The 14,876-nt window shown below is 38.4% G+C and overlaps 2 protein-coding genes across 3 annotated transcripts; both read right to left on the reverse strand.

The window, feature by feature from the left end:
• Nucleotides 1–1,748: 1,748 nt before the first annotated feature.
• LOC137737076 (uncharacterized) lies at nucleotides 1,749–9,245 on the reverse strand. Of its 2 annotated transcripts, XM_068476435.1 has the most exons (12): nucleotides 9,199–9,245; nucleotides 8,485–9,068; nucleotides 7,228–7,492; nucleotides 6,531–6,693; nucleotides 5,629–6,376; nucleotides 5,126–5,531; nucleotides 4,838–5,019; nucleotides 4,044–4,200; nucleotides 3,645–3,872; nucleotides 3,199–3,549; nucleotides 2,670–2,771; nucleotides 1,749–2,269 (listed from the first exon to the last, which is right to left on the reverse strand). In XM_068476435.1, exons 2-12 carry the CDS (start codon nucleotides 9,003–9,005, stop codon nucleotides 2,030–2,032), a joined length of 3,363 nt encoding a protein of 1,120 aa, XP_068332536.1. In that variant the 5' UTR covers nucleotides 9,006–9,068; nucleotides 9,199–9,245; the 3' UTR covers nucleotides 1,749–2,029. The 2 variants fall into 2 exon arrangements, with proteins under 2 accessions (XP_068332536.1, XP_068332535.1); XM_068476434.1 differs by lacking the exon at nucleotides 9,199–9,245 and having other exon boundaries at nucleotides 8,485–9,184.
• A 2,746-nt stretch (nucleotides 9,246–11,991) lies between these two features.
• LOC137736885 (stem-specific protein TSJT1-like) lies at nucleotides 11,992–14,481 on the reverse strand. Its single transcript, XM_068476194.1, has 4 exons — nucleotides 14,216–14,481; nucleotides 13,038–13,278; nucleotides 12,799–12,919; nucleotides 11,992–12,433 (listed from the first exon to the last, which is right to left on the reverse strand). Exons 1-4 carry the CDS (start codon nucleotides 14,413–14,415, stop codon nucleotides 12,243–12,245), a joined length of 753 nt encoding a protein of 250 aa, XP_068332295.1. The 5' UTR covers nucleotides 14,416–14,481; the 3' UTR covers nucleotides 11,992–12,242.
• Between the last annotated feature and the right edge of the window lie 395 nt (nucleotides 14,482–14,876).

The raw sequence follows: 14,876 nt of genomic DNA on the forward strand, positions 1-14,876 counted from the left end.
AAATCATGTACCCCTTTTCACATGTATCGTAACCTACAAATATGCCTCTTGTGCTTGTAGGTTGCAGTTTGTGTCTCATGTGACTTGGTATCAGTGAATAGCATACTGAACCAAATATTTTCAAGTGTTTTACTCCTGGCTTTCTTCCACTAAAAGTCTCAAATGGAGTAATGACGTCTAGAGCTTTTGTGGGACACTTATTAAGTACAGAAAGGATTCTTCACTCAAAGAATGTTACTCTGGTGATGCTTCATTGATCATTCGCGCTGAGCATATGAGCTCACAACAGATGTTTACCGGAACCGCCATGCATCTTTCTTAGTACTACTAGTGGTACAGATGGCGATGGTGGTGATGAAAATCAGGACGGATTTCGTTCCTTTGGCCTTGAAATTGCAACTCGAAGAAGAGAGACATACCTAGGAGCTAGGGCATGATTTTTGCCTCGGATCATCTCATTGATATATATCTCCTTTTCTTAAATAAACCTGTAGATCGGCTTACGCTCGTAAACCCCTTCTCGGAAAATCAACTCCAACTCACGCTCTTGAATACTGTTCCAGATATTTTATCCCCTAATGACAAGGGGTATTTGTGGTTTGGAATGAAGTTAGGAATGCAGCTTCTGTTGATTGAATGCGCCCAAACAAATATTTGGCGGCCGTGGTTTACAAAGTTCTATCCCGAGGACCGACATGCTCATCTTCCAGCACCGACAGTACGATGGACTGTTGGTTATGTATAGCACGCGCGCCTTGTTATGACCAATAATTATTCATTTTTATGCCTTACGCAGTGATTTCAGTGTTGAAATCTGGGATATCCCTAATTCCTCGATTCCCATAAAAAAAAGGTCGGAATTCCGAGCTGATGCATCTGTGTTACCTCAAGGCCGCTGACCTTTCATCGAACGTTACATGCACATATCAAGACGCCAGGAGTTGTATTTCGCGTTGTTAAGTTTGTCCGTGATGACTGTTACTGCGAAATTCGTCCGGTGGAATTGGCGGTAGCTATAGATGGATTGATGTCGATTCAATTGGTCATCATGTTCATGCATTGGTTTTGGGTGCGAACCAGTCCATAATAATCTCAGCAAAAGATGATGCTTCGCAGTCTGCTCATGACGTCAACATACTTTATTTCTCCCAGCCTTGTCTCTAGCAACTAGGCCTATGTGTGTTTGATTTGAGAGAAGAAGGAAGGGAGATGCTCTCTCATTTTATTTTTGTTACTATTATTTGGATGCCTTCTAAGAAGCTTCGAGCCGGTTTGGGAGTGCGATAGGACATAGGAGGATCCACCAACAACTACTTTCCTAATAATCCTTCGCCTCGTAAGTGATTTTAAAGTGCTTTTGCAAAATCACTCGTCGAGGGGGCATATAGCTTTTCAAAGTGCTTTTTCAACAAGCTTAAATTAGAAGTCATTTCCGATACAGGATCTGTATCACCACACGAAGCACCAACAAACTTTCTCAGATACCGTAAGTGATTTTGAAGTGCTTTTGCAAAATCACTCGTCGAGGGGGCATATAGCTTTTCAAAGTGCTTTTTCAACAAGCTTAAATTAAAGTCATTTCCGATACAGGATCTGTATCACCACACGAAGCACCAACAAACTTTCTCAGATACCGTAAGATGATGAGGACCTACTGCTAACTAGTTGCCGATTAGCCTGAACAACAGAATTTCTAACGCGCACATTATGTACATTGATGCGAGCAGCCAAACACTAAACTCAAAATGTATCAAAAATTGGAGGCTTCAATGAGTTCGTGTTCAACTTAACAGTCTGGAAACAATACACCGATAACTAAGCGTCGTAAATGCCAGAAATAACTACCAAGAAAATTACACATCTTAACTAAATTACAAACCCTACTCTTACAGCTGACTACAATGATTCCAGGGCAATCCCAAACATTTTAGGCCCAAAAGAAATAAATAATATAGGAATACATCATTGGGACACAAAATTATGGGGTTTGCTATAGATTATTATTACTCAACAGTTCAACCTAGGATTTCTAAGTTTCCGAGTTTGTAAGAGTTTTGCTGTGTTCCAGTATCAATTCGTAGAGGTTGTCAGCCGTCGGACGATTCTCCGGATTCTCCTCCGTACATTGGTAGAACAAGTCAACAAGAAATCTCAGTGTGTCTAAGTCAGCCTCTGTTCCCTCAAGTTCCGCGCCTGCTTGAGTCATTACCGGCTCATTCAATGACCGAAACGCCTCCAAGTCATCTGTTAACCTTGGTCGTTTTCCCCTCTGCACGCACCAAACAAGCAGATTACTTCCGAGGTTACAAAACATTCAACCTACAATTTCATTAAAAGATAAAACAGAGGCAACCTAAAACAATTAGCTGACACAATCTACATGCATGATTGAGTCTTAATGACAAGCCAACCTAGGCTATGGAATAATGAAGCGATATCATATGAGAATAACATATTCACTTCCTCACTTCACTGACAGGATGTTTCCAAATTCGGTTTCAACAAACAACAATTAGTGATGCATTCCACGCATACAATACATACCTCACCGAAAGTATGGACACCTCAAAATCTTACATATAAATCCCACTATTCAGTCATATTTCACATTCTCTAACAATCATACAAAATTCTTCATACGAATAAAGATGGAACAAGAGGAGTAGTACCGTCAGAAGTTCATGAATCTCCAATTCAGGTACTCCGAAGTACGGAATTTGCAGAGTCAACATTTCCAACAGCAAGCACCCAAACGACCAGATATCAATTTCCTGTTACCAATAGGGAAACAAACTTACCAACACAAAAAAAAGCAAAGCAACACAAATTTAAGATAGAAGAAATATTGAGGTTGAAACCCATGGAACTATCTCGAACTCCAATGAGAACGTATGTTTTTAGATAGATGGATTTATTGCAGTGCTATTTGTGGTTGCCTAGCTATGATAACACTCATTGTCCTAGCTTAATACAATTGCTTGTCAACAAAAGATATGCTCTATTATACTAACTGGATGCTATATTTCAAAAGAAAACTTGTCTATAACCTAATGAACAAAGTAAATGAACACTTGTATGCATATTATAGCATTCTGTGCACAAATAGTTAACTACCAAACAGATGGAAAAGAGATATAGAGCAGAAAATATATAAGGGATCGACAGATATGTGACAAACTGACCGGATGAAAAACTTACCAATCCATATATATTTCGTTCATGCACTGCTCGCAAAACCTCTGGGGCCATCCAGCGAGGTGTTCCAGCACAAACATTAGCAGGAGGTATTCCTATGTGGGCGATGCAGCATGTATGCAAGTAAGATCGAAGGGGAACTGCCCTATCAAAATCACAGAGCTTCACAACATGTGTTCCATCAGCTCTCTTCCTATCCAGATCAATCAAAATGTTTGCACTTTTTACGTCCCGGTGAATAATGTGCTTTGAATGCAGCTCCACCAATGCACATGCAACATTTTTAGCGATGCACAAAGCTAACTCCACTGGAAGACGCTTGTCACCAGCTTTTGATAGCTTTTCCATATAATTCTGTCGGATGATGGAGTTGAAAATGTTCAAAAAAATAAATAAAACCAACCAAGCAAAATGAAACCTGAAACTTTACTATCTATAGTTGAATTCACCTGTAAGGAACCTCCTTTTATGTCCTCCATCCAAATTATAGACTGCAATATACGATGCTCAGGACTACCATTCCCAGAAGGAACCCACTTGGAAGATATCTGATGTCCATACATTTCCACTATGCAAGGGTGTTTCAAAGCACCTAAAATCCTTATTTCCCCTAAACAGTTGTAGTCAAAGTTCCTAATTTCATCCGTTGAATTTCCATATACCATGGAAGTACGCATCTGCAGCATCCACAAGCAAACAAAAGGAAGATTTAGATCATTAATTGTAGTAACAAGCCTAGGAACTTCCAGACCTATCAAATAATTGCCAGCACAGCCAAACTACTAAAGGCCTGAAAATAACTCCAAAGTTTTCCAGCCTGATAACGGATTGAACTTCAAGAAACACACCTTTCCTGCTGCCTCATTTGATCCATATTTGCACCGGACGAGAGAAGTAACAGAGTTTTTTAGAGTTTCATCACAAGAGGGCATAGAAGGGAAGGAGGTAGGAGCAGGGCTGCTTCGAATTGGAAGATGAACTTTGGTCCGGCTGAGAGGAATATACCTGCCATCACAAAGTGAAGATACACACAAAGTCTCAGCAATAAATATCCTGTAATGCCATGTTTTTGGTATGTAATAAAATATATATTCGAAAATCACAATGTTTACTAGCCAAGCAGGCAATATGTGTACAGCAGTTCAAAAATCAAACCAAATGAAACATCTAAACTAAAATTTGAGATATGAAGGTCCTAAAAGGGCAAAAATAGTACAAGATACTTTCACAAATGAAGTACAAAACAATTACTGCCAAATCCTAAGCACTGCATCTAAATGCAACATTGATACAAAGATTCTCCACTCAAAATAGACACATTCCGAACATAGGCAAGTTGATAATCAAGCCATAAGTGACATCACAGATCAAGGAACAACAGAAAAGGAGGGGATAAGATGAACCATAAGCCATAATGCAGACACGTACTTTATAAAAGTTATATGAACAGGCATCACGCAACAATTCCTAGCAATTTACAGGGTTACCAAGCATTTCATGCTAAACCTACAAAAACAGAATTAATATGGCATTGCAATACAGTGACCCAGAACACGAATAAGCTCTAAAAAGAACATTTTCCTGTATCCAGAGCATCTTCAATAGTGAAGAATTACCAAGATCATTTACATGATAGACTGACCTGCAATAATATTCAGGATCAGTCTCCACTCTTAAATCACGCGGACGACATGCATCCACTACCATTCGAATCTCCGAGGCACCTCTCTTGATTGATACAATATTCCACGCATGTGGCATGAAATCCATGTAACCCCTAACAAGCTCACAAGGTACCCGAGGCTCCACCCAATCACAAAGATACTGCAGAGAAATTAAGTTTCATCATATTAGGATACCGAATTAAAACCTATTGCAAATTAACAGACATCAGTACAAATAATAAATGATAAATTTAATACAGACTCACCTTCAATAGCAATGCTCTATGCCGACACACACCAAACTGCAAGGTTCCAATGGGAACCACAATGGATTTTCGTCGTGCTTTAATAGAACGAAGGGATTTCTCACAGAGATCAGAAAAAACGATATCTTCAAAATTCTTTAAAACTGGTTTAGTGGACAAACTAATAAAGCCCTTGTTTCCAGTTGGGCAGGTGCAAACAAAAGGCTTCTTGTAGTCTGAAAGAGGATTAGCTTTTCGTGCCCATTCAACAAGAGCACTCCTATCACTTCCCCCAAAGTGATCTGATACAAACAGAGCAAGCAATGATGCAATCTGCAGCATATCAGCCTTATTTCCATCTGTATTTAAACGATTCACCAATTCTTGGGCAGAACGTAAAATAACATCCAACTCTTTATCCCATTGCCTGAAGATAAATTAAACAACACAACCATTATCAGTTAAAAACCAAGAGGAGGACAGCAAATACACGTGAACATAAAAGACTTGCATAAAATTACAACCTGTCCACAAGAATGACTTCACGTGAGTCAAGGTGGAATTTTTCCTGATAAAGTTCTAGTGGCATGAATGGCCTGTCACGCCCTGCATCATAAAAGCCATCAGAAAGATGGTCCTCAGTGCTGCAAACCGAGAAGTCATTATATTTCCGAGACAAGTTTGAACTATCAGGACAGTATCTAGGATGTTTGGGCCGTCTCGGATTATCAAGGTTCCCATCAGGGTGCCTTTTGGGTTGACAAATACTTTTTGATGCATCTGAAGATGAACCTTCATCTTCCTCACCGTAAACCTGTTGATTGGAGGCTGACGATGCATCAAACTCACAACAATCCTTTTCATCACTTTCATCTAGTGTGCTAGAGTCTGGAGTCACAGATGAGCAATTTCCTACAAAACGCTCCTTCGAGCTCACATCATGGCACACAATATTTTCACTTTGCACTTCCCTAGATAGTACATCTTGATCGCCATCATCATCCAGATTGATAATGTCTGATGCACCTTCAGGATAAGATTCAGAAGCAAGAAGATCTTGGATGCCTGGTTTGCTTTCTTCATCTTCCCGCACGTGTAACCGCTTGGAAGGATCAAGACCTTTCAACTTTCTACTGTTGTTTAAGCGTTCTTGACGAGCTCTTTGCTGCAAACTGTACCCTTGCTTCCTCCACCTACCTGACCTCCGAGTTGCACAGCACCTACTGTTCGATGAATGTGCGAAAGTTAAACTTGCTGAGCTATGATGAAAGCCTGTAAAAACATTCAGAGTATGATACAAATCACATACCAATATATATATATATATATATATATATATATATATAATAGAGAGAATCAAGGAGAGAGCGTTGACTAACTAAAACTGAAGACTAAATAAAGTACATGTGTAATTCCGCAGCCTTACCTCTGCGAAATAAACTTTCATTATTGTTCCCAAGGGGGGTTTCATATACTTCCATTTCTACAGAGGAACTGGTAGAATCATCACCCAGTGTGTCCTTCCCATTTCCTTCTAAATTGCAGCATATCCATGAGGGTATTTGACAGAAAGTGAGAAGCTTGTTGTACTGAACCATAAGAGAGCATGAAATAAACCACGTTAGATTTTCATATCAGATATCACATAAAACAACTAAAGAACGTTTATTCTAAAAGGAAGTTGAAACTACATATACAATTCGGAATAAAAGAAACCAAAAACCTAATTAACAAATAGGTGCATGTGGTCATCTTTCTCTTCTACAAGCAAACCACATGATTTTGCAAGTGAACTTATACAGTGTTTGCAGAAGTCAAAACAAAATGAATTAAAAAAGTATGTGCGCCATGGTTGTAAGAAACATGATAGCCTAAAACCTGTCCAAAGATAGTTTAAGTGGTTCGGCACAAAAAGAATAAGCACAAAGCCATCTTGAAGAAAGTAGCAGTAGAATATGAATTTCAGCAAGTTATTGAGGATAAGTTCAGAAATGAAATAAAATCTTGATCCAATGAATTAAACTTTGGAATGTCATTATTGTAGATTATAGATAGAAGAATACCAGCACTGAAAAAGGAACACTTGACTACAATAATCCTAGTTTGCGGTTGAATGTAAGTACCTGAAGATTTAAAATCTGGAGGTTGTGCATCAAGTCAAGTTCAAGATATCCTAGTGATGTCAATCTATTATTGGACAGGTCCATTGTCTCCAACCTCTGCAAAGAGGACAAAGTCGAAGGCAATTCCACCAATTTATTATTAGCAACTTTTAATGATATCAAGGCATTTAAATTACTGATCTCAGCAGGCAAACTTTTTATCTTGTTGAATGAAAGATCTAGATATTCCAAAGTGTTTAAGCAGCCAATTTCTGGAGGGAGGTATCTGCAGTAAACACGCCATAAAGTGGATAAGTTAAAGTCGGTCACTATTTTTACATTCTATGGAAATGAAGAAACCATTAATTATGATGTAATAGAGGCCTAATTGCCCAAATACATGAAAATTGCTAACAATATTAATGATAATAAAAACCAGAATTTCACTCAATAGCTAGCCAAATAGAGATAATTAACAAGATTACCAGATCCTTAAATTCAAGACCACAAACAAAACTCCCATCAGTGTTTTATCCGAAAGATCTACTATTAAATAAGAATTTCTCAAATGATCCCTAATTACCTTTGACACATTTCATACTTCTTTTGCTCAAGGCCCATAAAAAATACCATAAATGCAACAAATAATCTTGAGGATGCCATGTTACCGGTACATTAAACTTGCATAGCAACACCTGTACTACATTTTGGAAGTGCATCATTCTTTCCCTAATATTAAGCTCTCAACGTAAATGCTCATTAGTTTTGATTTCTCTTCTTTATGTTACTTTTCCGGGTGTTTGTTAGCAGTTGCATATCAACAAGTTCATAGAAAAAGAATCGTATAACCATCAGAATGTTGGAACATTGATCACATACAAAGTTGAAAACTTTATATAATCTCTTAAGAGGAAGACACGAAAGGTATAGGGGTAAAAACCCAAGTAATTAATGAAGTCATCTACTTCATCTAGCCTATGATCCTCGAACCTCGACCATCACTCCTTCCGAACGCATTCAAGCTTACTCACTAGCTAAAGCACACAAATGATGAAACCATTTAGGAGTTCAACTTCATGAGGGCTCATCTTATACTAGGCAAAACCGCTCGAAAGTACAAAATTTGATAATATATGACCAATATCACTGCCTATGCAGTCTACATCACTAAACAAAAACTCGAATCAAAAGCATTCCAATGAAAAACACAGCAATCAGCGTTGTCTTTAAGCAGGAGAAAAATAAAATAAAAAAATAAAAAATAATAAAAAAGCTTACCTTATAGAGAAGTGACAAACAGAGAGCTTGGTGAGGCACTTGAGCCGAGCAATCTCGCTCAATATCTGAAACCCCGAAGGCCTCGGCGGCACTTTGGAAAGCTCAAGCTCCTTCAAGCCACTCAATTTATCCAACGGCAACCCACCAAACTCCGGCGACGACATCCTCACTTGCAAGCATTCCAAGCTCTCAAACTCCATCGCCGCGGACGGCGAAAATAAATTAATCTCATTCCCAAAGAACTTCAGCGTTCTCAACCGCTTGTGAGAGGCAATCGACTTCGGCAATAAATTAAACACGTTTTTATACAGATACAAAGCCCCGGCATCCTCAGAATTCTCCCTGATCGAAAAGTCCAAGCTTTTGCTGGAAATATCGACAACCCTCGAGTCGTCGTCATCGCCGTCGGCAGCGGCTCCGCCATCTTCCTCTTTGACAGTCGGATTGGAGGCTTCAGCTTCTGATTGCTCTGGTTCCTTAGGGTTTTCGGGGGCAGCTTCGTCAGAATTGGGGACTTGCATTGAAAATTGGAGTCGCAATTCGGGAGAAAAACCCGAATTTCTGAAGCGGGCAGGCTGAGAGATCTGTTTGGGAGGCGAGAAAATATAGGATTAATGGCATTGGACGAAAAATATGAATGAGAGGGAAAATCGAAAGAGGAGCGGGGAAGTAGACCGACCGCTCCTTTGCGAATAATTTAGAGAGAGAAAATACCTAGTTAGTCCTCCACTGTAGTTTCCACGAAGCAAACGGACGTTTTGTGTCGGGCGCACTGTTATATATAGTTATATTATTATACAAATACCTACCTGAATTATTGTTTGAACGACGTGTCTAAAATCCACGGGCCGCACTGGGATTTTCTTTCTTTTTATGAAAATTTTTGGACCGTTGAAATTGATTTGGGATTTTTATAAGAAATTGTCTTTGAAATTGACCTAACTTCTCATCTTGCTCTATCAATTTTAAAATCGATCAATTTCGTTCCTAATATTTACTAACTCACATCAATTTGATCTTTCCGTTAGAATTATGTCAATTACCTGGTGTTTTGATACAACATATATATGGATCTATAATATTCTAAATATCATAAACCTAAATGAATAAATAGACAAACAAAAGAAAAATTAGAAAATAAAATAAAACGAAGGAGTCAACAACACATGAAAATTTCAGTGGCGTCAAGTGTATCTTTGAAGAGTAAATACAAGACGACGACCAACGGCTCGGTGGAGTGCTCAATGGCTCACTGCATGAAGGAGTGAAGCATGTGGAAGGCCAAGGTTGTCACCCACTACAGCTTCATTCCTCTAATCCTTCTATTTGGACCCAAATTAATAGTTTTGACTCGAGAGCGATCATGGGCTTGACCCAAGGAAAAAGCCCCAAGGAACATGGAATATTCCCAAGTAAAGCCTGGCCCAAGGAAGAGTCAGTTGAATCATGATACAATGAAGAGTCGTCATGATTGAATCAGATGTCAATGATGCTTCAAGAATCAAGGAGTATCTATTGAAGTCGAAGATTGAATCTAAAAAGCAAAAAGGGTGGGTTTAGAGTCCTAAATCAGATAGGAATGGCTGAAACGCATTCAGAAAGAATGTAGGAGAGGTCATAATTATACTCCGAGTGGGATTCTATTTCGGTCTCGTGGTAAATCATCATTATAAAGAGGTAGGGTAGTGCAACATTCAAAACCTCTCCAAAGCAACACACAAATCTGCCTACACAAACTCTCGCTCTACGCAAATCCTCTTAAACCTCTTGAGAAATTTTACTTTATTGTTTTCCCACCAACACATCTTCAATTTGGATAAACAACATTGTGAAGGCAACCAACGAAATATTCAATTTGGATAAACAACACTGGAGCAGTAAAGTCAGGCAACTGAGAAACACTTTCAGTTTGGATAACACAACACTGCTTTTAGGTTAGTTGATTACCTATCCAAGTCTATGTTAGCAAGGGTTCTTTGAGTCCTTGTTGGAAAAAGGCATCCCATTAGCCTTTCAACGAGTTGTGGTGTTACCAGATCACTCAGTATTCGGCACACTAAAAGCTGAATCTAGTATTGAACTTCATAGTAATTAGCAGCCTCATCTTCATGCTCTACAACCCGAAGGCCGAGACCTGTTCCTTCTTCGATCGCAGTCGTAAAATTTAGAAGTCATCAGTGCGCCCAACGCCACAACACTCAATCACTCCTTGTCGAGCTCAGCCGATGAGTTGGCATGACCCGCATTTAACCGAAAGACATAGTTAGGTTATTAGCTTTTCGGCATGTGTGCCACATAGACTAAGTAGTTTTTGGGATCAACATATTGCATTTGTTTAGTGTTAAAATTAAACCAAACACTCGTATTTCTTTGGTTTAGTTGGTATGGGAGAATTCAAAGTATTTCTTCCTAAACACATGACAATAAAATTGTTGAAAGAAAGAGCTAGTGTTCCTAAGAGCATCTCCAATAAAGACCCTAAATGGAGTCCACACAACCATATAGTCCCTAAATATAGGGACAAATGACTTCCCGGAATTGAAGTCCTTAAGGTATCTCAATACATAGAGACTTGTCAAATACCTCAAAAGAATTCTCAAGGACTACATATAGGGACTCAAATAGTGGACTCCATATTAATTTTGAGTGGGAATGGTGCTGCTCTTTATGTGTTTTTTCTTATTTTTTGAGCCCACAGGGCAACTTCTCATTTGCCTTCTTTTTTAATTCTTGAAAAATCAATGGTAGAGATAGTTTTTTATTTAGGAAAACTAATGAAAAGAGCTTGAAAATTTTGAGTTTAATCAAAAGGACAAAAATGTGTTGCAAGTGAATGATACTAGGAGTGACTTTTTAGAGTAAAAATGTCATGAACGTTAAAAGTGAACAGTACCATGAGTGTTTCGTTAAGACTCCCTTTTTATTTTTATCAATGGTTACAATATTTCAATGAAATGATAAATAATTTTTTACTATTTTAGTGCCTATATTTAGGGATTATACTATAAAATTTCTATCGTGGACAATATTCTTTTAGGGACTCGAATATTCCTCTAAAGCTACTAAATGAGTCCTCAAAGGTGATGGTTAGGGACCCCCATTAAAAATGCTCTAATATAGTGCGAAGTGGCCAGGAATAGAACATTTCCCTTAATTGCAGTAAATGAGGAGTTTTTATAATCACCTTCAATTGTGCCTTTTAAGTAGGCCTGTCAATTTCTTGCACCCGTAATCCGACATAAAATTAAAAGGTTCCGGGTCAACCCTCTAACTAGTTGTGACCCCGGTAGTGGATCATATTATTGTGCAGTCATAGCCGACCCAGGTGGTGGAGTGTTCATATTAGACCCAAAGAAACCAGCCGGAGGACATGTGGTTGACCATGCCTTAACAATCAGGCTGATGTCAGGAAAGGCAAAGGCGAACAGCGTGTTTGCAAGGTGTTCGATGCCCCAAACCTGCCCGAGGCTGAAGCAATATCCTTAATACATTTACATAACTATTCCATATCAGAAATTGGTCTGTATCCAACGCAGTATTATTTGATGTTCTATGCCAGAAGTTTTTGACAGTAAGCAATTACATAATCACGTCTTACTTTCAAATTTTCAATAACCATACAAACTTTGGTAGCCACCTAGCCATTTAAAGGCAAACGATGTCATGAATACGGAAATACAATTGAGAAAAATCGGATCAGAACTAATTCAAGGCCTACTTAATAGCAAAAGCCTTCTCAACGAAATTAGTTACGAACTTTAGTAATTTGTCGACCAGTTGGCAGCACTCCCGACTCTTGGGATGCCACTCGATTCCTTCTTAGTTTCAGCATCGACCTTGAAATTGGCACCACACATTTCACCTGAGCTATCCACACGTGGCACCGCCTTCAACTCATTGTGGGGATGCTCGTAACTCCTCAAGCCTCCAGAGGAAGTGAAGAAACAACCTGAGAGAACAGTACCAACATAGTTATTAGCAGTCTACCTCTCATACCAATGATTCAAGTTAAAAGTTCAAGCTAAGATCATAACAACTAAAAAGGAAAGCAATGCCATGCTAAACAAGAAACAGAAGCAGGACAAAGGGCCCAGATTATCCCAATGACTAAGATGAGAAATCAGTTGCATATTTACATGTTAAGGAATTCAAATTTCCAATATACAAAACTACTAATTCCATACAACATTTGTGGCATTATACTGTTCCACGATTGAAATATAGCAGGAACATCATACAACGCATAAAGGACACCAAGAAAATGCTAAACCTTTTATCCTATCAGGCCTAATGCATTTGGTTATAGTTATATACCTTTAGGAAATGGTGCAAAAGAATTTCCGCAGCCCTTTTTCACAACTTCTGAATCATCTGCAAGAACAAGATGGCCTTCAGAATCAGTTCCCCAGAAGAACGGAACATTCCCATCAGGATCCTGCACAAGAAAAGGAGTCAGCTCAACCACAAAACCAAAGAAAGAGACACAAGAACTTGAAAGTAAACAAGGACATGGGCCGATTGAGGGCATATCTAGGCAGAGAGGTTTTACTTACAGCAGCTACAAAAGCGGCTTTGGAAGCACTGTCAAAGAGAACAAATGCAAACTTCCCTTGGATATCTCTCACAACCTGGTCAGCAGGATAGGGACCCCGGTCTCTCAGAGTCCTGAAAGCTTCAATCACAATGATCACCTCATTGGCTGTTTTGTTCAATCCATATTGTTGCTTAAGAAGAGCAACGTTCTCAATGTGGCCTTGGAACAGGCAGAAAATGTCGTCCACAACCGCAAACAACCTAACAATATACAATGAAAATGTCAAACATTAAATTGAAGTGCTAACAGGACAAACAGAAAACCAAGAGCCATAACAACAGAAAATTTGGTTCCTTCTTTTTTTTTCGTGAGAAAATTTAAACGAGAACAAAGTCAGAGTTAATTTCTCAATGCAATTCCAAAACTACAGATCATTAACCACAACAAAATCATAAGAATCAATCTTCTGCACTACAAAACAATTAAAGAAAATGGCATTCAAATGAATGAGAAACAAAAATTCTATGATCTCACTCCAACAAATATATGAAATTATACTTAAATTACTAGGAGGATATTGCCAAAAAGTTAATCTGTCTTTTTGTTCCGAATCTCCACCAAACAATTCATATGTTCTTTGTCATTATCAAGAAAATCAAAGAATTTACAGGAGGTAAAAACCATATCATCAAAATACATGAAGACAAACAAATTAGAATTGAATCCAATCACAAAATTTTTACAAATAAGGCCAAAATACATATGGTCAAACAGACTTTTTTTCCTCAAACTAAATGAAAACAATCTGGAACAGATTTAATCCAAACCAACGTTCTCCGATCATAAAAAACAATATCAATCTGTACAAAACTAACATTAAAACCAACGAACACATACAAAAAGTCACAGAAAAAACCCAACGACCCACGAATCGTCAAGCCCAGATCAACCAAATACTACACAAACATTAAAAACAAAGAAATGGGCAATCATAATTTCTTCTTTTCTTTAAAGGGCATCTTCCATATTTATTTATCTTAACCCAAAAAAAAGACCCACGAATCATCAAGTTCGGTTTAAAGAAAACTACAAAAACGAAATGGGCAGCCTTAGTATCTTGTTTTCTTTAAGGGGTAGGTATCATCCACTTCACTAATTTTCAACAAAAAAAGGCATGATTTTCCGATGGTATTGTACCTTGGAAGAAGAGGGTTCTGTTTGTCGAGAGAGTAGGCGATTACACCAGAAGAGCCAAGATTGACGGTGACGGAGGAAGGGTGCACAGAGGCAAACTGCCGCGCCAGAAACCCATCTTTCAAGGCGGAGGCTGATCCGGACTGAGGGCTCTGCAGCGCCTCGGGGCTTTTGGCGACCGACTTGTTGAACACTGCCAGCATTTTCTGGATCGCTGAGTTGATCGAAAAGAGTGAAACGCACAGAAATGGCTATCAAATGGAGTTATACGGGTTTAACATTATAAGCTTCGAGAAAGGATTTTTTTTCTTCCAATATTGCCCTTACTGCATTGTACAAATTACAGGTATTTGTGGCTATCTTGCCAGTAAAACTCGTTACTATTTTGGTTTTGATGAAAGTGGAAGATGCTATTTGGGGAAATTTTGGTTACAATTTAATCCAGTAAATGAGAAAGTAAATCTTTTTGAAATTATTACTGACAAACAGATTTTGTAATAATTTACCAAAAAATGGTTTTGTGACAATAATATAAAACTACTACATTCACTCATTTGACTTATTTTCTCGTCTTATTTCTCGTTGCACTCATTTTTATTCCTAAAATGTTTTTACTTTCTAAATTGAAAACAAAAACTAAAGAAGGAGAAAAAAGCATAAATTC

This window comes from Pyrus communis, chromosome 6 (assembly GCF_963583255.1).
Source record: "Pyrus communis chromosome 6, drPyrComm1.1, whole genome shotgun sequence".
Lineage (NCBI taxonomy): Eukaryota > Viridiplantae > Streptophyta > Magnoliopsida > Rosales > Rosaceae > Pyrus > Pyrus communis.

Coding starts and splice junctions, on each gene's coding strand:
- LOC137737076 (XM_068476435.1), bottom strand. CDS start 9,005: ATGCAAGTCCCCAATTCTGACGAAGCTGCCCCCGAAAACCCTAAGGAA. Junction 6,694..7,227: donor TCCAGATTTTAAATCTTCAG/GTACTTACATTC, acceptor CTTATGGTTCAG/TACAACAAGCTTCTCACTTT. Junction 4,201..4,837: donor GATCCTGAATATTATTGCAG/GTCAGTCTATCA, acceptor TTGTGATGGCAG/GTATATTCCTCTCAGCCGGA.
- LOC137736885 (XM_068476194.1), bottom strand. CDS start 14,415: ATGCTGGCAGTGTTCAACAAGTCGGTCGCCAAAAGCCCCGAGGCGCTG. Junction 13,279..14,215: donor CAGAACCCTCTTCTTCCAAG/GTACAATACCAT, acceptor GTATATTGTTAG/GTTGTTTGCGGTTGTGGACG. Junction 12,434..12,798: donor TTTTGCACCATTTCCTAAAG/GTATATAACTAT, acceptor CTGTTCTCTCAG/GTTGTTTCTTCACTTCCTCT.